This window comes from Balaenoptera physalus (genome assembly GCF_965194825.1).
Source record: "Balaenoptera physalus genome assembly, chromosome: 1".
In the NCBI taxonomy this organism is placed as follows: Eukaryota; Metazoa; Chordata; class Mammalia; order Artiodactyla; family Balaenopteridae; genus Balaenoptera; species Balaenoptera physalus.
The window spans coordinates 28,324,185-28,349,218 of NC_138882.1; the positions used below are offsets into that span (position 1 = coordinate 28,324,185).

The 25,034-nt window shown below is 38.4% G+C and overlaps 1 protein-coding gene and 1 long non-coding RNA gene across 2 annotated transcripts in view; one reads left to right on the plus strand and one right to left on the minus strand.

The window, feature by feature from the left end:
• The window catches only part of SPMIP3 (sperm microtubule inner protein 3), a 45,097-nt gene extending 24,319 nt beyond the window's left edge, over nt 1-20,778 (minus strand). Inside the window, exons 1-2 of the mRNA XM_082471361.1 lie at nt 12,550-20,778; nt 8,702-8,797 (exon numbers count right to left, since the gene is read on the minus strand). Coding sequence (XP_082327487.1) covers nt 8,702-8,797; nt 12,550-12,605 — 152 coding nt within the window. The 5' untranslated portion in view covers nt 12,606-20,778. The remainder of the gene's footprint in view (nt 1-8,701; nt 8,798-12,549) is intronic.
• LOC309665172 overlaps nt 8,709-25,034 on the plus strand; it is a 107,256-nt gene continuing 90,930 nt past the window's right edge. The window contains exon 1 of the long non-coding RNA XR_014266265.1: nt 8,709-10,950. This is a non-coding gene — a long non-coding RNA (uncharacterized lncRNA). The remainder of the gene's footprint in view (nt 10,951-25,034) is intronic.

Sequence of the window (25,034 nt, forward strand, 5' to 3'; positions counted from 1 at the left end):
GACCCAGCTCGACTCAATGACCAGCAAGCTACAGTGCTGGACACCCTATGCCAAACAACTGCCAAGACAGGAACACAACCCCATCCATTAGCAGAGAGGCTGCCTAAAATCACAATGTCACAGACATCCTAAAACACACCACCGGACGCGGTCCTGTCCACCAGAAAGACAAGATCCAGTCTCATCCACCAGAACACAGGCAACAGTCCCCTCTACCAGCAAGCCTGCACAACCCACTGAACTAACCTTAGCCACTGGGGGCAGACACCAAAAACAACGGGAACTACGAACCTGCAGCCTGCAAAAAGGAGACCCCAAACACAGTAAGTTAAGCAAAATGAGAAGACAGAGAAATATGCAGCAGATGAAGGAGCAAGGTAAAAACCCACCAGAACAAAAAAATGAAGAGGAAATAGGCAGTCTACCTGAAAAAGAATTCAGAATAATGATAGTAAAGATGATCCAAAATCTTGGAAATAGAATGGAGAAAATACATGAAACATTTAACAAGGACCTAGAAGAACTAAAGAGCAAATAAACAATGATGAACAACACAAAAAATGAAATTAAAAATTCTCTGGAAGGAATCAATAGCAGAATAACTGAGGCATTAGAACGGAAAAGTGACCTGGGAGATAAAATAGTGGAAATAACTACCACAGAGCAGAATAAAGAAAAAAGAATGAAAAGAATTGAGGACAGTCTCAGAGGCCTCTGGGACAACATTAAACACACCAACATTCGAATTATAGGGGTCTCAGAAGAATAAGAGAAAAAGAAAGGGACTGAGAAATATTTGAAGAGATTATAGTTGAAAACTTCCCTAATATGGGAAAGGAAATAGTCAATCAAGTCCAGGAAGTGCAGAGAGTCCCATACAGGAGAAATCCAAGGAGAAACACGCCAAGACACATATTAATCAAACTATCAAAAATTAAATACAAAGAAAAAATATTAAAAGCAGCAAGGGGGAAAAACAACAAATAATATACAAGGGAATCCTCATAAGGTTAACAGCTGATTTTTCAGCAGAAACTCTGCAAGCCAGAGGGAGTGGCAGGACATATTCAAAGTGATGAAAGGGAAAAACCTACAACCAAGATTACTCTATCCAGCAAGGATCTCATTCAGATTTGATGGAGAAATTAAAAACTTTACAGACAAGCAAAAGCTAAGAGAATTCAGCACCACCAAACCAGCTTTACAACAAATGCTAAAAGAAACTTCTCTAGGCAGGATAAACAAGAGAAGGAAAAGACCTACAATAACAAACCCAAAACAATTAAGAAAATGGTAATAGGAACATACATATTGATAACTATCTTAAATGTAAATGGATTAAATGCTCCCACCAAAAGACATCGACTGGCTCAATGGATACAAAAACAAGACCTGTATGTATGCTGTCTACAAGAGACCCACTTCAGACCTAGGGACACATACAGACTGAAAGTGAGGAGATGAAAAAAGATATTCCATGCAAGTGGAAATCAAAAGAAAGCTGGAGTAGCAACTCTCATATTAGACAAAATAGACTTTAAAATAAAGACTATTACAAGAGACAAAGAAGGACACTAGATAATGATCAAGGGGTCAACCCAAGAAGAAGATACAACAATTGCTGGAGCATTGAGGTGCTCCAAAATAGGAGCATCTCAATACATAAGGCAAATGCTAACAGCCATAAAAGGGGAAATCGACAGTAATATAATCATAGTAGAGGACTTTAACACCCCACTTTCACGAATGGACAGATCATCTAAAATAAAAATAAATAAGAAAACACAAGTTTTAAATGATACATTAAACAAGATGGACTTAATTGATATTTATAGGACATTCCATCAAAAACAGCAGAATACACTTTCTTCTCAAGTGCTCATGGAATATTCTCCAGGATAGATCATATCTTGGGTCCCAAATCAAACCTTGGTAAACTTAAGAAAATTGAAATTGATCAAGTATCTTTTCTGACCATAATGCTATGAGACTGGATATCAGTTACAGGAAAAATCTGTAAAAAATACAAACACATGGAGGGTAAACAATACACTACTTAATAATCAAGAGATCACTGAAGAAATCAAAGAGGAAATACAAAAATACCTAGAAACAAATGACAATGAAAGCACGACGACCCAAAACTTATGGGATGCAGCAAAAGCAGTTCTAAGAGGGAAGTTTATAACAATACAATCCGACCTCAAGAAACAAGAAACATCTCAAAGAAACAACTTAACCTTACACCTATAGCAATTAGAGAAAGAAGAACAAAAAATACCCAAAGTTAGCAGAAGGAAAGAAATCATAAAGATCAGATCAGAAATAAATGAAAAAGAAATGAAGGAAACAATAGCAAAGATCAATAAAACTAAAAGCTGGTTCTTTGAGAAGATAAACTAAATTGATAAACCATTAGCCAGACTCATCAAGAATAAAAGGGAGAAGACTCAAATCAATAGAAGTAGAAATGAAAAAGGACAAGTAACAACTGACACTGCAGAAATACAAAGGATCATGAGAGATTATTACAAGCAATTATATGCCAATAAAATGGACCACCTGGAAGAAATGGACAAATTCTTAGAAAAGCACAACCTTCCTAGACTGAACCAGGAAGAAATAGAAAATATAAACAGGGCTTCCCTGGTGGCACAGTGGTTGAGAATCTGCCTGTCAATGCAGGGGACACGGGTTCGAGCCCTGGTCTGGGAAGATCCCACATGCTGCGGGGCAACTGGGCCCGTGAGCCACAACTACTGAGCCTGCGCATCCGGAGCCTGTGCTCTGCAACAAGATAGGCCGTGATAGTGAGAGGCCCGTGCACCGCAATGAAGAGTGGCCCCCGCTTGCCACAACTAGAGAAAGCCCTCGCACAGAAACGAAGACCCAACACAGCCAAAATAAATAAATAAAAATAAATAAATTTAAAACTATATATATATCATCTCAAAGAGGGCTGCACAGTACTTGCGATTTAAAAAAAAAAAAAATGACCTAACAAAAATCTATAAAAATATATATATATATATATATAAACAGACCAATCACAAGCACTGAAATTGAGACTGTGATTAAAAATATTCCAACAAACACAAGCCCAGGACCAGATGGCTTCACAGGCGAATTCTATCAAATATTTACAGAAGACATAACACCTATCCTGCTCAAACTCTTCCAAAATATAGCAGAGGGAGGGACACTCCCAAACTCATTCAATGAGGGCACCATCACCCTGATACCAAAACCAGACAAATATATCACAAAGAAAGGAAACTACAGGCCAATATCAATGATGAACCTAGATGCAAAAATCCTCAACAAAATACTAGCAAACAGAATCCAACAGCACATTAAAAGGATCATACACCATGATCAAGTGGGATTTATCCCAGGAATGCAAGTGTTCTTCAATATATACAAATCAATCAATGTGATACACCATATTAACAAATTGAAGGAGAAAAACCATATGATCATCTCAAGAGATGCAGAAAAAGCTTTCAACAAAATTCACCACCTATCTATGGTAGAAACCCTCCAGAAAGTAAGCATAGAGGGAACTTACCTCAACATAATAAAGGCCATATATGACAAACCCACAGTCAACATCGTCCTCAATGGTGAAAAACTGAAACCATTTCCTCTAAGATCAGGAACAAGACAAGGTTGTCCACTCTCAGCACTATTATTAAACAGTTTTGGCAGTTTTAGCCACAGCAATCAGAGAAGTAAAAGAAATAAAAGGGATCCAAATCAGAAAAGAAGTGATGCTGTCACTGTTTGCAGATGACATGATACTATACATAGAGACTCCTAAAGATGCTACCAGAAAACTACTAGAGCTAATCAATGCATTTGGTAAAGTAGCAGGATACAAAATTAATGCACAGAAATCTCTCACATTCCTATACACTAATGATGAAAAATCTGAAAGAGAAATTAAGGAAACACTCACATTTACCATTGCAACAAGAAGAATAAAATGGCTAGGAATAAACCTACTTAAGGAGACAAAAGACCTGTATGCAGAAAACTATGACATTGGTGAAAGAAATTAAAGATGATACAAACAGATGGAGAGATACGCCATGTTCTTGGATTGGAAGAATCAACTTTGTGAAAATGACTATACTATCCAAAGTAATCTACGGATTCAATGCAATTCTTATCAAACTACCAATGACATTTTTCACAGAACTAGAACAAAAAATTTCACAATTTATATGGAAACACAAAAGATCCCCAATAGCCAAAGCAATCTTGAGAAATAAAAATGGAGCTGGAGAAATCAGGCCCCTGACTTCGGACTATACTACAAAGCTACAGTAATCAAGACAGTATGGTACTGGCACAAAAAGAGAAATATAGATCAATGGAACAGGATAGAAAGCCCAGCAATAAACCCACACACCTATGGTCACCTTATCTTTGATAAAAGAGGCAAGAGTATACAATGGAGAAAAGACAGCCTCTTTAATAAGTGGTGCTGGGAAAACTGGACAGCCACATGTAAAAGAATGAAATTAGAACACTCCCTAACACCATACACAGAAATAAACTCAAAATGGATTCGAGACCTAAATGTAAGACTGGACACTATAAAACTCTTAGAGGAAAACATAGGCAGAACACTCTATGACAAAAATCACAGCAAGATCCTTTTTGACCCACCTCCTAGAGAAATGGAAATAAAAACAAAAATAAACAAATGGGACCTAATGAAACTTAAAAACTTTTGCACAGCAAAGGAAACCATAAACAAGACCAAAAGACAACCCTCAGAATGGGAGAAAATATTTGCAAATGAAGCAACTGGCAAAGGATTAATCTCCAAAATTTACAAGCAGCTCATTCAGCTCAATATCAAAAAAACAAACAACCCAATCCAAAAATGGGCAGAAGACCTAAATAGACATTTCTCCAAAGAAGATATACAGATGGCCAACAAACACATGAAAAGATGCTCAACATCACTAATTATTAGAGAAATGCAAATCAAAACTACAATGAGGTATCACCTCTCACCAGTCAGAATGGCCATCATCAAAAAATCTAGAAACAATAAATGCTGGAGAAGGTGTGGAGAAAAGGGAACCCTCTCGCACTGTTAGCGGGAATGTAAATTGATACAGCCACTATGAAGAACAGTATGGAGGTTCCTTAAAAAACGAAAAATAGAACTACCATATGACCCAGCAACCCCACTACTGGGCATATACCCTGAGAAAACCATAATTCAAAAAGAGTCATGTACCACAATGTTCATTGCAGCACTATTTAGAATAGCCAGGACATGGAAGTAACCCTAGTGTCCATCGACAGATGAATGGATAAAGAAGATGTGGCACATATATACAATGGAATATTACTCAGCCATAAAAAGAAACGAAATTGAGTTATTTGTAGTGAGGTGGATGGACCTAGAGTCTATCATACAGAGTGTAGTCAGTCAGAAAGAGAAAAACAAGTACTGTATGCTAACACATATATATGGAATCTAAAAAAGAAAAAAAAAAGGTTCTGAAGAACCTAGGGGCAGGACAGGAATAAAGACGCAGACGTAGAGAATGAACTTGAGGACAAGGGGCGGGGGAAGGGTAAGCTGGGACGAAGTGAGAGAGTGGCATGGACATATATATACACTACCAAACGTAAAATAGATAGCTAGTGGGAAGCAGCCGCATAGCACAGGGAGATCAGCTTGGTGGGTGGGAGGGAGATGCAAGAGGGAGGAGATATGGGGTTATATGTATATGTATAGCTGATTCACTTTGTTATAAAGCAGAAACTGACACACCATTATAAAGCAATTATACTCCAGTAAAGGTGTTAAAAAAAAGAAATAAAACCACTTAGAGCCACCAAAAAAAAAAAAAGAAAAGCATGCCATTTGTGACAACATGGATGGACCTTGAGGGTATTTTGCTAAGTGAAATAAGTCAGGCAGAGAAATACAAATACTGTATGATCTCACTTATATGTGGAATGTAAAAAAACTGAATTCATAAAAACAGAAAACAGAATAGTGATTGCCAAAGGTGAGGTTTGGGGGGTGGCGGAAATGGGCGAAGATGGTCAAAAGGTACAAAATTTCAGATATAAAATAAGTTCTGGGAATGTAATGTATTGCATGGTGACTATTGTCAACAATGCTATATTGTATATTTGAAAGTTGCTGAGAGAAATAGATCTTAAAAGTTCTTATCACCAGAAAAAAATTGTAACTATATGTGGTGATGTGTATTAATAAACTTGTGGTAATCTTTTTGCAATATGTACATATATAAAAATCATTATGTTGTATACCTTAAACTAATAAAATGTTATATGTAAACTATATCTCAGTAAAACTGGGGAAAAAAGTGTTTCAAAATACCATCTCATTCTATTTTGTGTATATCTGGAAGATTCTACATGATTATCTATCTCTGGGTAATGACATTATGGATAATTAAAAAATTTTTTTTGATTATCAGCATTTCTAAATGTTTTAATAAACATGTATTTTAAACTGTAAAGTAGATGAGCTGAGCTGCTAGAGATGTGAAAAATATTAAATGTTTGGTGAGATTTAAGAATATCTAAATCCAATCATTCTGAGTAGGACGTCATCTAACTTGATTGTATAACCATGATTAATCACACTGAAATGTGATGACTGACAGTGTTTAATCATAACACATTATGTTTAGATACTTGGGTAAAAACCTGATTGTGGTGTGCCTCCTTTAAAGAGAGAGTGTGTTAGCAGAAATGGAGTGGCTTTACCTGAATTTCAGAAAAGGGAAGAGCAAGACTCTGTCTGTGTGTGTATGGTACTGGACAGGGGAGCAATGCTAGATGGATGCAGAGGTGCTCTGTTGTGGACTGGCGTGGAGAAGCACCAAGAATTCCCTCCCACCTCTACTTGCTATTGTTTTGTGCTTAATAGGTATTTGGTCCTGCAAAGTGGATACCTTATATGGCGGGCAGGAGCACTTCTTTCCCTACAAAAGCTTGTCTCCTGCTGTCAATCAAAATATTAGCTGTCTGATGAATGTGTCAGTCTCTTGTGAGTTTGTGTTCTGCCTGACTGTTACTGCTGTCTGGTCACTTCTGTGCCACTGACACGTATGGCTTCTGAACCAGGTCCTGGGGATTGCCCCTAGATCTACCCCTGCTAGACTGTCAGCCTGCTCTGCTTTTGCTTTGAATGTTTCTATGGAACCAGAATCTTCTCCGTTGTCAAGTAATACATCAGTATTCTGAAGACAAGACTTTCACTCAAAGGAGGAGCTCTAATTCTGAAAATATCAAGTTGGTGGGAGAATATATCTGGTGAAGGTAAGCCATTAGGCAACTATCAATTTAAACTATGACTATAAAAACGGAAGTTAGGACTGGTCCAAATAACTGCATTATTTCCTGTTTTGTTTTTTGCTCGTCTTTCCTTATTCTTATTCTTAACCAGAAGTTTAATAAAGTCATTGATTGACGTTTGCACTAAGTTTTCTCCCTAAGACTAATCTTGGGCAGGCACAAGTCTTGTCAGAGTCAAGGTTCCCTTTGCCCGAGTGTCCTGTGTTAGGAGGAGGGTGAGGCACTGGAGTTGGGGGGCGCGGTCAGAGTCCACAGAACACACGTGGAGAGTGCCCTGTGGAGCTGGCTTCTGGCAGTGGAGTTTTGTTGTTTCCTTCCTTGTTTATCCTCTGGCAGAGAACATGGCCCTAACAAGAGTTTGATGTAAGAATGTATTCGAGTTAGAACAAAGAGCCTTGAACAGCAATCAGAAAATTGGATCAACTCACGTCCCAGCTTTTACACCAACCAACTACACCTCAGGCAAGACATGTCACTTCTCTGGGCTACATCTTATTTATTAAACTGAATCAGAATTCAAAAAGCTAAAGCTACTTCCAGATTGATCATCTATTAAGTTCAGACTGTGTGCTGCTTTATAGTTGCCATGGCTCCCTTTTCTTTGCTTGGAGAATAATCAGGAGTTGACTACATCAAAGGCAATTAAGAGAAGAAAAGAAGTTTGTAAAATATACTAGATGATGAACTCAAAATAATAGCAATCATATTTTGAGTGTTTACCATGTTCTAGAATTTTATATCAATTATTTTATTTAACAGATAAGTCACTGATACTCAGAAGGAATGAAAACTGCCTAAGATCAAACATTTCATAAGTTACTCAAATTGCTGTTATTAACTGCTGTGGTTTCCAGCCCCGCAAAACTAGAAAATAGCATTGAAGTACCTACTTTTTTCCCCTTTTTGTTAAAATCACCTGCAGAAAGGCAGAAACCATTTAGACCAAATTTGTAATTTTATTGAGAAGGAAACTGACTCTCAAGAAGTTTGTTATTTGACTGAGTGAAAATGCTAAACTCATGGTGTGTCTTAAATTTCTTTGATGATTTAATAAAATTTTATATTTATTGCTAATTATAAAAGTGATATATGTTCATTACAAAAAATCTGGAAAATAGAGAAAAAGATAAAACACGAAATACAAATATCAATAATCTCACCATTCATGAAAAACCATTGTTAACATTTTGCTGCATTTCCTTCCAAATTTTTCCATCCACTAAACAATAATAATTATTATTGTTATTATTATCATTACAAATTGTGATTCCCCTTTTTTCATTTATTATTCTAACTTTAGTGAAATTTTTGAACATTAAGATTTAGGAAGGTGTCTCACCTGAGAGATCTCTTCACACTATAAGCATAATGAACTCTTGCAAGCTGCCCAGGGTAATAGCCATGGAGGTCCTTTCCTTGATGAGCAATGAATATACTAGTGGGAACAGTAAGGGGGTGAGAGAAAAGCAATTATTATGATTAGTTCTTTACAGAAGAAAAACAGCTGTGGTATCATAAAAAATACATTCAGTCTTTATCCCCAGTTCCTGGCACAAAGTTCATAAAACCTTTGGAATCTCTTGATAGGAGTGTCTTTTGTTATCCATTTTTCAGGATTTAGTTTTCAGGATTCATAAAGAAATATTTGACATGTCAGGTATTAGGTTCACAATATCAGAAAAAAAAATAAGAGAATATATAAAACCAGTGGGGCAAATGTTGATAATTGTTGAAAGATGGAAATGGATACATGGGGCTTCCTTATACTATTTTTTCTACTTTAGATATTTTTACAAACTTCCACAATGTTTAAAAAAACTCTGATAATTCAGTATATAGGGGCTAAAAATGAAGAAGCACTGTGAAGGTCAAAGCACAAGGTGCTTGTAAACCTAGAGGAGGGGCTGTAGCCCTGCCTGGGAGGGCTGGGTTGGGAGGACGTTTGGAAGCACAAGAGTGAGTGAACGAGGTGGAGAGTGAGGGGAGGTCTTCTGAGGCGTGAGGTGAGCTGGGTGGGGTGTGTGCAGCTGAAACACAGTGATGTCAGCGGGAGGGACTGAGGGCTAGTGGTGCCCAGATCTTACATTCTGAAATACATCTTCTTTTATAATTACTTACTTTCCTTTTAGATTATGGTTATAGCATTATATTGATATTTTAAAATTACGTGTAGTTGGATTATGTTATTTACAGATTTTATTTCAGGAGAGTAGCAGGGACATTACAAAATATTTGTTATAAACAAAGGGAGGGTTTGTCTGAAAGGTTGAGAACCACTGAGGTAGGTAATAGGGAATCTTTGTAGGATCTTTAAGAAGATTTATGACAAACGCAATTTTTATTTTAGCAAGATTTCACTGGTGGCCGTATGGAAAACAAATTTGAGGACAATCTGACTAGAAGTAGAGAGACTGGTCAGGACACAATCATAGTAATGTACTACGTGGGGAAGCTCTCACTTTGTGGTGGAAATGTGGATGAGAGGAGAGGTCTGACTGAGATCACTGTTAAGAGAGAGTGTTGAGAGTGAAAAAGAAGGAGGGGTCCAAGACAAGGCTGAGGCTTCAGGCACTGGGGAGAAGGCTGCCATTCTCCAGGAAACAGAACACAGGAAAGTGACCCCTGTTGAGAGGATGACTATAGAGTCTGTGTTATGTGGGGTCTTTTGGGACCTCCACAGGTTCTGAGCACTTGGTAGGTGCCATAAGAATTCAAGAAGAGTCAGTAGAAAGTAGTGCATAGGTCTGCATGAAGTAGCTTGCCAAACATGTGTTGGATGATGAATGGAAACTTGAACTATGCCTCCATTCCAACCAGCATTTATTGAATGTACATAACGTACTCTGCACACTGCTAGGTTCTGCAGATACAAAGGTGACTAAGAAGCAGGCCTTGTCCTCATAATGCTCTTTATGTGCTGAAATTGTGATCTGAATAAAGGGTCAGTGGGGCACAAAAGAGGGAGGGGTGTCTAGGGTTTGGGCAAGTAAATAGGATGGGGAAGAGGTTCCAGGTGAGGGGAATTACAGAAGCCAAGACAGAGTTGGGATCAGCGTGGAGTGTTGTGTGGGCCAGTGGGGACCTTGTTGTCTAGCTCGTGCAAAAAGCAAGTGCTCTAAGCAGGGCGGGTCTGTCTGTCTATGCAAACAGGACCTCAGGGAGCTCTAATTTTCAGAAAAACCACAGGCTGTCTAGACCTGCCCAGCGTCTGGGATAATATGACTGATCCCTGAATAGTAAATAACAGCAGGGGATTAGGTCATAAGAAGAATTACTGGCACTGTAATAGGGAATAAATGACATTTCTGAGTGCACGGGAGTGGGCGATACAGCTTTCTTAGGCACCCATCCAGTTTCCAAGCACTACCTTGGAAAGATTACCCTACGGCCACGTTATACTTTGTTAAGCATCCAGTTGGAGTTCCAGAATGACACTGGCTTCTCACAGTTGCTATACTGTTTGCACTAGGCTGTGTTTTGACTCTGGGTTCCTCCCTGGCATGAGTCCAAGCAAGCAGCCCAGGCACTGCTCCTAGAAGCGGTCTGTACAAGCCGTCTGAGAATGGAGAAGCCCCTCACCAGTACCAGGTAACATGCCCACCCCAAGTCCCTCGGGAGTCTCCCTGGGTAGGTTTTGGAGTGGAGAGAATGGGAAAGTGTGTAAGCAGGTAGGTGTTGGAGGCAGGGCTGGGTGGAGACGTGGAGAGTTTTGAGAAATGAAAGCATGATACATTTTTCCTCCAACTCTTTGGGTAGACTTTCCAAGTTCCCCCATGTGGCCTTCACCTCAAACAGGAGAAAGCTCTCGATTAACAGGTTAAAAGGTCGGTTGTTTGGAAAAGAATGTGTACCTCTTAAGTGGCAATGCCTGGCCTGGCGTGGCAGTCAGTATTCCCAGAGGCTGCACAGTACCCGGCCTCTCCCGAGGCGGGGTTGGGTGTTAGGCAAAATCGATTAATGGGTAAGAAAGCTGGGCTGGCCTCCAGACCTGGCCCAGGAGCCCCACCCTGGACTCTGCCCAGACCCATTTTATTGACTTGGCTTACAAGATTCTTGAGTCAGCTGTAGAAAGGTCTTTCCTTCTCCTTGGGTGGGAGTAGAAGTCCAGGTGCGTCTGATTCCACCCTACAGTATTTACCAGTCCCTGACAGCTTGGCTCTTTGAGGTGACATGTTTGGTCCAGACAAGAGCAAACCCATCCCCTGGGAGGGTGAATGTAACCAGAGCAGGATCTGGGCTTACCTGCAGGCAAAATCCAACATGCACAGGGGAGGATCTCTCTAGAGAATGAGGTAGCCTGTGACACAGTGACGATGCAGCCCTTGTGTCAGTGTTGGGCTTCATACATTACAAAGCATCTTTACAGAGATGATCTCATCTAATTCTCACAGTCACCTTGCCAGGTAAACATTACTAACACCCCATTACAGAAAAGGAGACTGAGGCTCAGAGGGGTTAAGTGGACTTTCTAAATATCACTCAGCTGATAAATGCCAGAGGCATGAATCAAACCCAGTTCTCTAAACTTCATGTCACATCCAGAGTTATCTTTGTATTTGTGCAATGACTTCTTTTCAGAAGAGTTCAGAGTTATTTTTGTGTGAACTCTGTGATTCGTTCACTGTGGGCAGATAGGAAGTAGATGTCCTGTACTAAAGGAATAGGAAGAGAAATAGACCCGGCAGTGTAACTGGAGGCTGCTTTCAGTTCAATAAAACAAGGGTTTTATGCAACAGAAGTCTTTGGTCCCATTTACGTTTTATTCTTGGGCCATCGATGAACTCAGAGAAAGAATGAAACTACTTAGTTTCTGTCTGTGCGGCTGCAGCCCATGTTGCAAAAGCATGAGAGTGGTTTGTTTAATCCCAAGAAGAGTAAATGGGTCCCCTCTGAAATTTGGGCTTGGGTTCCTTACTAAAGCTCTTCCCAAGCAAAAACCAACATCCTTCCAATCTTTTGGGAATCTGGAATTGCCTGTTTGCTTGGATTCTGCCATGAATGTGGGATTTTTTTTTTTTTTTTTTTTACAACTTTCTCTAAACCCAAAGAAACTTCACTAGAACCTCTGGTAGCAGTTATCTCTTAATCAGGGAGCAAGCAGCAGGGTGAGGTGAGCAATTCCAATTCCCTAGGTGTCTGTCCACCTTGCTGCAGCTCTGGAGGTGTCTGTATTTGGAAGAACATTACCTGGGTGGGATCCCTGGGTGACGGTCAATAAATTCTCGTAGCCGGATGGCAGTCATGATGGATAGGATTCTGAAAAAAAAATTAGAGTGAAGCTTCGTATTGCAAGTTTATATACATTTCCAGGCATGAGCTATCTAGTACTACAAAGTCTGGCTTGAAGGACCATCATAGGACCATCATAGCTTCTGCTAGACTATTTAGGGAAGGAAATAGACTCAAACAAAAAGAAATGGAATGCATAAGCCAATACATATAGACATGCTTTTCTTTAAAAATAGAAAGTACTGTGCAAGTTGGGCACGTAGCCTCCTTTCTCACCCTTCTTATGGTGCCTTCCTACTGCATGAGCTTGCAGGCTAAGCACTGCATCTTCCATACTCCCTCACAACTAGAATTCGGGATACAAATTAGGATCCTCCAGTCGGATGTAATTGAGTGAGATTTGGAAGATGAAAACGAGACAGAGGCTGTTTCCTGCTGCTTTGACTTGTTCTACCGGCAAGGCGGTTGTGACGATGTGGTTTTTTTTTTTTTTTTTTTTCCAGCAGAATGCCCCTGTCCAATCTGCAGCTTTGAGGGTGTCAAAAGGCAATTGTGTTGAAGGCAGCGCTGAGTGCTGTGTTCTAGTGTTCAAACACCAGCTTCGTGAGTGTGGAGAGGGGGCTGCAGTGGCAGTGCTGGTGGCTTTGGGACTAGGTTCTTGAACTCAATTGTCTGGAAGCAGTTTCCTGATCAGGGCACAGGTAGCTGCTTCCATGATGGGTCAGTTTTGTGAAGGTGTTCTAGAAGATTCCTAGAGGCCTTCCCCAGAGCCTAACCCTCCAACCTTTCCAATGATTTTGTAAGCACCTCGTTATCTACATCAAACTCTTTCTGTTTCCTATACTGGCCCTGGATTTAAACATGTAATATATAATGTTTCCAGTCTAAAATTTCATATTGCATCTGATTATCTACTGGAGAGGACTTGCCACAGAAAAACCACTGCATCTAAGTATTCAGTAGAGAAAGTGTCTACAATGGGGAGGAAACTGAATGCCTGGGGGACAGAGGTGGGAGAAAGCCTTACTTTTTTACAGTTTACCTTCTGTGTACCTTATGAATTTTGTACTATGTGTATATATTATGTATATACAAAGACAGTTGGGCCTCGGATTTGCATAAACATGGTGTAGCAGGAGAACGTTGGACTGAGACCCATGTGACCTGTGGCAAATCATTTTCCCATGGGAGTGGACTGAAAGTTTGTGTCCCCCTGAAATTCATAGGTTGAAACCCTAATCCCAATGTGATGGTATTTGGAGGGGGAGCCTTTGGGAGGTAATTACATCATGGGTGTGGAGCCCTCATGAATGGAACTAGTGTTCTTATGAAAGAGACCCCAGAGTGCTCCCTGGGCCTCTTTCTGCCATGTGACGATACAAGAAGTCGGCAGCCTGCAACCTGGAAGGGGTCTCACCAGAGCCCGACCATGCTGGCACCCTGACCTCGGACTTCTAGCCTCCAGAAGTGTGAGAAAGAAACTTCTACTGTTTACGAGCCACCCAGCCTCTGAAATTTGTTATAGCCGCCTGAACAGACTCAGGCGCCCACTAAGTATATGGATGATTACAATATCTTTCTGGAGAGTTAAGTGAGGCAGTAATGCACGTGTGAGTGTTTTCTAACCTAAAAAGCATCTGTGAGAAAGGAGAATATATGCGTTTCTACTTATGAGCACGTATAATGTGTCAGGTAACATGCATGAACTCATATTAGACTCCCAGAAACCCTGTGAAGTGTTTATCACTACTTTACTGACAAGAAAACTGAGATTCTGAGAAGTAGAATAACTTCTGAGGAACCATGGTTAGAATCCTCTGGCTCCAGAAACATTTATCTTAACGACTATGCTATATCAAAACAACCATGGGGCCCCCAGACCATCAGCCAAAACAAAACTGGGGACAACCCAAAAGAAACAGTAACCAGGAGGGAGAAAGGATTGGAAAAAAGCGTGTGATGCCTTTCTCTCTTCTTTTTATAACTTGTTAACTTACTGTCCACAGGCCAGCTGGCTGCTTTATTTCACCTCCATGTTTTTCAAGCAACTTGAAAATTTTCAAACAAGATTATAACAGAACAGTTTGGCTAGCCAACAGAGCCTGTTAATTACAAAGTGTGTTTTTACTTTTAGCACTGGTGTGCTTATTTAAAAAAAAAAAAGATGGAAGAAAGAATGACAGAGAAAATCTGAGTAAACACAGTTGAGTTCTCCCTTAAGCTCAGAAACGTGACTGCTGGGATTTCATTTTACTAGAAGTGACATGCTGGAGAGAAGAATGCAAGATATTTAGGACATTTGTGCTCCTAACAAAGAAAACACCTAGTGTGCCTCTGATGATAGAGTGATTGCTCAGTGACTAGAAATTCTGAATCAGCACCGCAGGGAACACCAGTCCTGGGTGGCTGTAACTTGGCTATGCCAAAGAAACCCTTTCAGAGGAACGCATTCATAGTCCACTTTGAGTCTAAGCCTAAGCTTCCAGAATAATCAGGAGACCTTGTCTGGGTGGGTGACATTGCCATTCTGCACCTTTAGAGGATGCCTCTACCATGTGTATAGGGTACCAGATCACATTTTGTGTGGTTAGCTATCATCTCTTGAACACACAAGACAATGTAGTTTGCAGTAAGATATGTCAGTGCATTTTATTTTAATCTTAAAAAGTAGAGTCACGTACCAAATCTGAATGTGACTCACTTATGAGCACATGTTAAACTTGTCATCATTTCTATACTCACAGCCAACACTGCACAACTGTTGTTAGAGGCACCATGAACAACATAACTTTTATCTCCTTTAAAATATATAATTTTTTAGTTGCCTTAATAGAAGATTCTCCTTCTGATGTGCCCTTAGTAAAATTCTTCCAGCGCAGACATGAGTTCTATCTGTACCTTCATCCTACCTTTCATTCAATTTCATATTAATCTTGGGAAACCTTAAACGTTTTTCTTTTCTTAAACTGAAATACAATATACTCAGGGTAAATAATGCTATAAAATAATATTAAAACCACCCATAAACAACTATTTTCATTTTTTATATTTTATGTGTATATACTCAGGTTTATACTTAAAAACTTGAAAACTCAGTAGACATTCTATTTTATATTTTTGGGTTTTCATTTAACAATATTTCATGAAAAATTTTCCGCATTGCCACAAAGTATTCTTAATTCTAATATTTAGTGTTCTTTTGTGTTGTTTGGTGAGGCCCACCCAACACTCTATTTAAACAGTATCCTCTCCACTTCCACCCCTGGACTCCTTATCCATGCTCTATGCTTGATTTTTCTCCACAACACTCATCACCATCTGCCATACTGTATGTTTACTTAGGTATCTTGTTTATGTCTGCCTTCCCCATTAGAAAGTAATCACCATGAGGGCAGGGAGCTTTGTCTGTTGTGTTCACTGCTGTACCTCTAGGGCCAAAGATAATAACTGATACACAGTAGACATTTAATAAATATTTACTGAATAACTGAATGTGCCATAATTTATGAAACCCAGTCCCTTAATGTTGGACATTTTGGTCATGCTGAACATCTATATGTTTGATTCTATTGAATTTATTTCTTAGGATACATTCCCAGAAGTGAGTCAAGGTTTGGGCATCTTCATGGCTCTTACTTACGAGGATTTTAGCCACTTTCAGTTATTAAGGCTGGACCCTAAATCACTATGGTTAGACTCCTAGGGCACAGACATTAAAATTTAATAATAGAATTTGTATTATGCTGATTTCAGAAGGTGAACTAAGGTAAATGAATAAAAGATGTACATTCCAGCAAACTTCCTCAAAGTTAATATTCAACATGCTGACTTTGGGAAAAAATATATAAGATTTATTTTGCCAACTTTCTCAGCAACTTTTTGGTATTATAGAATATATTATGGATCAAATCAAAAGTTTATAAAATATAGTAACATAGTCAAAAACCTGATAAATTCTGCTTATTTATGGCAATATTTCTTAGCAAGCCATGAAGGAAATTTCTCAACCTGATAAGGAACATCCATAAAAACCTACAGCTAACATGACATTTAATGGTGAAAGCCTGATTTCTTCTTGAAATTAGGAACAAAGCAAGGATGTTACTCTCACCACTCCTACTGAACATGCTGCTGGAAGTCTGACTCAGTGCAATAAGGCAAGAAAATGAAATAAAAGCATACAGATGGGAAGGAAAGAAAACTATCCCTATTTGTAAATGACATAATTGTGTAGAAAATCTCAAGGAATCTACAGATAAAGTTCCTAAACGAATAACTCTTTTTAACAAGATCATAGGATACAAAGTCAACACATAAAAAAATTATATTTCTATACTTTAAGTAAAAAACTAAAACCAAGATTTAAAACACAACTATTTACAATAGCTCAAAAAAAGGAAAAAGGAACATTATGTATAAATCTAATGAGACATTTACAGGCTACGTATGCTGAAAAGCACAAAATCCTGATGAAAGAAATCAAAGACCTGAGAGACAGTGTGGTCATGGATTGGAAGACTCAACGTAGTAAAGATGACATTTCTCCCCAAATTGATCTGATTTGTCTGGTTGAACTAATTAGCAGGATTTTTTGTGGATATAGACAAGCCTGTTCTAAAGTTTATTTGGAAATGCAAGGGAAATAAAATAGCTAAAATAATTTTGAAAAAGAGCAATCACATTCTGGTAGAAAGGGGATGGAAAAAAAACTAGTCCTCAGCTGACAACCAGACATTTTACATATGTTCTTTCATTCAGTCCTCACAAGAGTCCTGAGAGTTGTTTGTTATTATCCTGAATTTGTAGATGTTAAATTACATGTTTAAGGTCACATAGCCAGTAAACAAAAAAATCCAGATGTGCCTGACTCCAAAGCCCATCCTCCTTCTCCTCGAGTGCCACTGATTCATTGATTTACTCAGCAAACATTTACTGATCAACTACCTTTGCTTGGCATTGTACCAGGCACTAGGGAAAAAGCATTTGGCAAAAGGTATGTGATTCTGCTCTCATGTTGCTTATGTGGTAGAGGAGTTGAAGTCAGATATTAATCATAGAGTTGCACGATCAATGTGAAATTAAAGCTCAGTAACTGCTAAAACAGAATCCTTTGACAAGTTAGCTTTCAGGTAGTTGAGGGGCTGCATCCCTCCTTGTCTCTTTTGGAATTCTAAAGGAACAGGCTCTAAGAATGGATAAGTCACATTTGCTTCTGGACATTCTCCCTGATATGAAACTTGTGAGAAGCTCTCCTTTTGGAGATGGGCTTTCTGAGGTTTAGAAAAAGATTTTAAATACTGACACCTACTTTTTATGGTAGGAAAGAGTTAAAAATAATATTTGTTAAATTAAAGTCTTACAACGTCAAGTGGAACCAGCAGCAATTACCTGATAAGTTAATTAGCTTGTGAACCTTAAGTAAATGATAACTAGCAAGTTATCATTTAATTAATCTGCCCAAAGAAGGGGCAGAGGCAGGATATTAGAGTCAGGGTCCCAAGACTCTGATGTTATTTATCTGGTAATTTTTGGAAAATTTGAGGAATAGTTAGGGAGTGGCATTTAAACTGGTGTACAAATGGCAACAATTTATTTTCTAAATGTAGTTTATAACACCAGAGTCCTGAGTGTCCCCTTTCCTTGGAGGTGTGGCATCAGCACTCATTGCACTGGGGGAAGTTGGGCCCCTGGGGAAAGCCATGCCCTAGTAATCTGACAGTGCAGAGAAGGCATGGGGGTGGATGGCTATCTCAGAATTCATATGACCCGCCCTGACTAGGAGTATGACAGCAGCCTTGCTGACTGCCGGATTGCTCTGTGGCCAGGGCAATGTCTCCCAGCTGCTTTTGAGCATGTGTGTCATAAGAGGACATTTAGAAAATGGTTTTCAGTAACTGAGTTACTTTGACAGTCCCCTATTGCTTCTGTTTCCTCAGGAAGCCAGTGTTCCCAGTTCAGGAAGGTTAATTACCCACTTGCTCTCTTCCCCTTCCACACCCCTGCACCCAACCCCCAAAATTCCTACCATGAATTCTGCTGCCTGAATGCTTTTTCCTTCCTCTTTTTCTAGTCTAAATTCCACCCATTCTTCAGGGCTTTATTTAGGTCCTTTACAATCTCTTACTAGCACTATGAGTTCCAAATGGTCCGTTGCCTGCCCCTGAATTCACAGAGCCCTTGATTAATGCTATTACGCATTTTGGTTCTCAGTGGTTCATTGGTTTCTGAACTCATTTATTCATCATTTAAGAAAATGTTTAATGAGTGGCAATTTTGTGCCAGGCCTTGAATAAGATTCTAGAGATTCTTCAAAGAACAAGACATGAGTTTCATACAGTGTCTTTCCTCTCAGTTAAAATTATGTAAGCTCCTGGATCTTGGAACCACGTTGTTTTGATGGCCTCTATCTTTACTCTCCTTGTCCTCCTACCACACTGTCTTGCAAAGTGTTCCCCATCAAAGGAAGTGCTCAATGCATACTTCAGAATGAATGAATAAATGAAAGAATCCATCCGTCCATCCAACAATCAGTCCACTCAGTAATCTAGTAATCTAGTTAAAAGTTTTTAAGCTTTGTTCTTCTTGTATCATAAAGAGCCAGATACCTTAATATAGGTATACCCTATTTCTAAGAAAAAAAATGTTGATCTAAAACTCTTCAAATAATTCAAAATTGAAAGGTATGAATATTCAGTTTCCAAAAGAATTCTTGGCTTTACAAAATGGTCTACCACAAAGTTTCTTTAAATTGTGAGCTCCTGTCCCTAGAACATTCAAAAGGCAATCAGCTATTTAGCAATGCAACAACTAAGTGAGAGAAGAGAGAAGTACAGGCAGTAACTGGCGTTACCTGCTTAGGCTGCAGTGGGTAGAGACCTCCTTGTTCTTAAAAGCAGTCCTCTGAAGACAGCAGTTATTTCAGCTGTCTCCTGGTGTTGTAAAGGCTCACTGCAGAGTTGTGGGACTTGATCATTTTACATCACTCAAAGGGTATTGTGATGCACTATGGGTTAGAAAGTTTTGCTTGGTAATGCCTTTCAGGTCTCAGACTTATAAAAAGTAGAGATCTTTGGTCTCTGTGACAGCCCAGCTGCACATGAAAGACAGGATAAAAATTGGTGCGGAAAGGAAAACCATGTGGGCAAGTAACCTGGACTAGTTAATCACTAGAATTTTCTTTTCTATAAAGATTATTCCAAAGACAACATAAGGTCAAAGATCTGAGAGGTGCTGTATTGCAAGCACTACCCTTTGCAAGCTAAAATTGAGAAAGTAGGGGCTGGCAAGAGGGACAAATGAGTCTAGCTCTGCTTGGTCCAAGACTAGATTAGGCTCTATCCTGTTAGTACTGAAGGTATCAAAGGAGGCATTTAATTAGCCATTTGTCTGTCTTCTTTGGAAAAATGTCTATTCAGGTCATCTGCCCATTTTCTAATCAGACTGTAAGTTTTTTTGCTACTGAGTTGTATGAATTCTTTATATAATTTGGGTATTAACCCCTTATCAAACATATCATTTGCAAATAACTTCTCCCATTCAGTAGGTTGCCTTTACATTTTGTTGATGGTTTCTTTCACTGTGCAAAAAGTTTTTAGTTTAATTTAGTCTCATTTGTGTATTTTTGCTTTTGTTGCCCTGGCCTGAGGATCCAGAAAAATATTGCTAATACTTATGTCAAAGAGCATGCTACTATGTTTTCTTCTAGGAGTTTTATGATTTCTGGTCTTACATTTAATATTGAATCCACTTCGAGTTTTTATTTATTTATTTATTTATTTTTGGCTGATTGGGTCTTTGTTGCTGCACACGGGCTTTCTTTAGTTGTGTCGAGCAGGGGCTACTCTTCGTTGTGGTGCATAGACTTCTCATTGTGGTGTCTTCTCTTGTTGTGGAGCAAGGGCTCTAGGCACGTGGGCTTCAGTAGTTGTGGCACGTGGGCTCTAGAGTGCAGGCTCAGTAGTTGTGGTGCACGGGTTTAGTTGCTCTGTGGCATGTGGGATCTTCCCTGACCAGGGCTCCAACCCATGTCCCCTGCCTTGGAAGGCTGATTCTTACCCACTGCACCACCAGGGAAGCCCAGAGTTTATTTTTGAATATGGTGTAAGAAAGTGGTCTAGTTTTATTCTTTCGTAGGCAGCTATCCAATTTTCCCAAAACCATTTATTGAAGGGACTATCTCTTCCCCATTGTGTATTCTTGCCTTCTTTGTTGTAGATTAAGACTAAACCTGCGATATCTCCGAGGTATGCCTGTAGTCATTCTGAGAGCTACGAGGTGATATTTCATTACGGTTTTGATTTGCATTTCCCTGGTGATTAGTGATGTTGATGGGTTTATTTCTGAGCTCTCTAGTCTGTTCCATTGATCTATGTGTCTATTTTTTGTCCAGTACCATGTGGTTTTGATTTTCATAGCTTTGTAGTATAGTTTGAAATCATGGAGTGTAATACTTCCAGCTTTGTTCTTCTTTCTCAAAATTGCTTTGGCTATTCAGGGTCTTTTGCAGTTACCCACAAATTTTAGGATTATTTGTTTTAGGTCTGTGAAAAATGCCATTGGTGTTTTGATAAGGATTGGATTGAATCTATAGATTGCTTTGTGTAGTATGGACATTTTAACAATATTCATTCTTCCAATAAAAGAACACACAATATCTTTCTATTTCTTATTTTTTTTTTTAATTTTTTAAAAAAATTTTTATTATTTATTTATTATTTTTATTTTTGGCTGTGTTGGGTCCTCGCTTGTGGAGCTTGTGAAGGCCTGTGCGAGGGCCTTCCCAGCCACGGCGAGTGGGGGCCACCCCTCATTGCGGTGCGTGGGCCTCCCACCATCGCGGCCTCTCCTGTTGCGGAGCACAGGCTCCAGACGCGCAGGCTCAGTAGTTGTGGCTCACGGGCCCAGCTGCTCCGCGGCATGTGGGATCCTCCCAGACCAGGGCTCGAACCCGTGTCCCCTGCATTGGCAGGCGGACTCTCAACCACTGCGCCACCAGGGAAGCCCTCTATTTCTTTATATTATTTTCAAATTCCTTCATCAATGTTTTATAGTTTTCAGAGTATAGGTCTCCTGCACCCTTGGTTGTTTATTCCCAGATATTTTATTCTTTTTAATGCAATTTTAAATGGGATTGTTTTCTTGCTTTCTCTTTCTTTTTTCTTTTTAATATTTATTTATTTATTTAGGCTGCACTGGATCTTAGTTGTGGCATGCAGGATTTTCAGTTGTGGCATTCGAACTCTTAGTTGTGGCATGCATGCGGGATCTAGTTCCCTGACCAGGGATCAAACGTGGGCCCCCTGCGTTAGGAGTGCGGAGTCTTACTCACTGGACCACCAGGGAAGTCCATCTTGCTTTCTCTTTCTGACAGTTCATTATTAGTGTATAGAAAAGCAACAGATTTCTTTATATTGATTTTGTATCCTGCAACTTTACTGAATGCATTTATTAGTTCTAATAGAGTTTTTGGTGGAGACTTTCAACATATAGTATCATGCCACCTGCAAATAGTGACAGTTTTACTTCTTTTCCCCAATTTGGATGACTTTCATTCTTTTTGTTGTCTGATTGTTATAGCTCGGACTACTAACACTATGTTGAATAAAAGTGGTGAGAGTGGGCATTCTTGTCTTATTCTTGATCTTAAAGGAAAAGCTTTCAGCTTTCACAATTGAGTATGATGTTAGCTGTAGGTTTGTCATATATAGCCTTTATTATGTTGAGGTGTGTTCCCTCTATACCCATTTTGTTGAGATCTTTTATTATAAATGGATGTTGAATTTTGTCAAATCACCTATAGAGATGATCCTATGATTTGTACACACTTTGTTGAGAGTTTTTATTATAGATGGTGTTGAATTTTTGTCAGATGCTTTTTGTGCATCTATCAAGATGATCACATGACTTTTCTTTTCCTTTTTGTTAATGTGGTGTATCACATTAATTGATTTGTGAATACTGAACCATTCTTACATCCCTGGAGTAAATCCCACTTGATCATGGTATATGATCATTTTACTATATTGTTGAGTTTGGTTTGCACATGTTTTGTTGGGGATTTTTGCATCTATGTTCATCAGGTATGTTGGCTGTATTTTGTTTTTTTTTTTGGATTGTCTCTGTCTGATTTTGGTATCATGGTATGCTGGCCTTCTAAAATGAATTTGGAAGTGTTCCTTCTTCTTCAATTTTTTTTGGAATAATTTGAGAAGGATAGATATTAACTCTTCTTTAAATGATTGGTAGAATTTATCTGTGAAGTCATCCAAACCTGGGCTTTTGTTTTTTGAAAGTTTTTGATTACTGATTTAATTTTAATTATTAAAAAAAACTTTTAATTTTGAAATCATTATTTAATTTTATTACTAGTAATTTGTCTGTTCAGATTTTCTATTTCTTCCTGATACAGAGATTGCATATTTCTAAGAATTTATCTGTTTCTTCTAAGTTGTCTAATTTTGTTTGTATGTAATTGTTTGTAGTAGTCTTTTATGATTCTTTGTATTTCTGTGGTGTTGGCTGTATCTTCCCTTACATTTGATTTTATTTATTTGGGCCCACTCTCTTTTTTTTTCTCTGTGAGTCTGACTAAAGTTTTATTAATTTTGTTTACCTTTTTCAAAGAAGCAGCTCTTAGTTTCATTGATCTTTTCTGTTTTTCTTTAAGTCTTTATTTAATTCCACTCTGATCTTTATTATTTCCTTCCTTCTACTAATTTTGGCCTTTGTTTGTTCTTCTTTCTAGTTCCACTTGGTGTAAAGTTAGATTATATTAGGGATTTTTCTTGTGTCTTGAGGTAGGCATTTATCACTATGAACTTTCCTCTTACTACCACTTTTGCGCACCCCATAGATTTTGGAAAATTGTGTCTCCATTTTTATGTGTCTCAAGGTATTTTTAAATTTCTTCTTTGATTTCTTCATTGACCCATTGGTTGTTTAGTAATATGTTGTTTAGTTTCCACATGCTTGTATTTTTTCCAGTTTTCTTCTTGTAATTGATTTCTAGCTTCATACAATTGTGGTCAGAAAACATGCTTGATATGATTTCAGTCTTCTTAAATTTATTGAGACTTGTCTTGTTGCTTAATACATAGTCTATCCTGGAGAATGTTCCATGTGCACTTGAAAAGAATGTGTATTCTGCAGTTTTTTGATGGAATGTTCTGTATAGATCTATTAAGTTTATCTGGTCTAATGTGTCATTTAAGGTCACTATTTCCTTATTGATTTTCTGTCTGGATGATCTGTTCATGGGTGTAAGAGGGGTGCTAAAGTCCTCTACAATTATTGTACTACTGTTAATTTCTCCCTTTATGCCTGTTAATATTTGCTGTATGTATTTAGGTGCTCCTATTTGGGTGCATAAATATCTGTGAATGTTATATCTTTTTCTTGGATTGACCCCTTTATTATTATGTAATGCCCTTTGTCTTTTGTTACAGTCTTTGTTTTAAAGTATATTTTGTGTGATATGAGTACTGCTTCCCCAGCTTTCTTTTTATTTCCATTTGTGTGGAATACCTTTTTCCATCCCTTCACTTTCAGTCTGAGTGTGTCTTGAGGCCTAAAGTGAATCTCTTGTAGGCAGCATATAGATGGGTCTTATCTTTTTATCCTCTCAGCCACCCTATGTCCTTTAATTGGAGCATTTAGTCCATTTACATTTAAAGTGATTATTGATAGATATTTACTTATTGCCATTTTGTTGATTGTTTTCTGCTTGTTTTTGTAGTTCTCTGTTTCTTTCTTTGTCTCTACCTTTGTGGTTTGATGATTTTCTTTTCTTTTATTTTTTTTTTGGTTTCCCAGTGCATATAAAAGTTATATTTACACTATATTAAGTATGCAACAGCATTATGTCTAAACAAATGTATACACCTTAATTAAAAAATGTTTTATTGCTAAAAAATGCCAACCATCACCTGAGCCTTCAGCAAGTCATAATCTTTTTTCTAGCAGAAGATCCTGCATCGGTGTTGATGGCTGCTGACTGTTCAGGATGGTGGCTGCTGAAGTTTGGGAAGGCTATGGCAATTTCTTAAAATAAGACAACAGTGAAGTTTGCCACATTGATTGACTCTTCCTTTCACGAATGATTTCTCTGTAGCATGCACTTTACCCATAGTAGAACTTTTTTCAAAATTGGAGTCCATCCTTTCAAATATGGTTTCATGATTTTCTTTAGTGTTATATTTGGGTTCCTTTCTCTTTATTCTTTGTGATTTTTACTGTAGGTTTTTGGTTTTGAACCATGAGATTCATTAATATGTATGTATGTGTATATATATATATACATACATATATTTAGCAGTTTATTTTAAGCTGATAGTCACTTAAGTTCAAGGGCATTCTAAAAGCACTACATTTTTATTCCCTCCATCACATTTTATGTTTTTGATGTCATAGTTTACATTAAAAAAATTTTGCATATCCCTTTACTT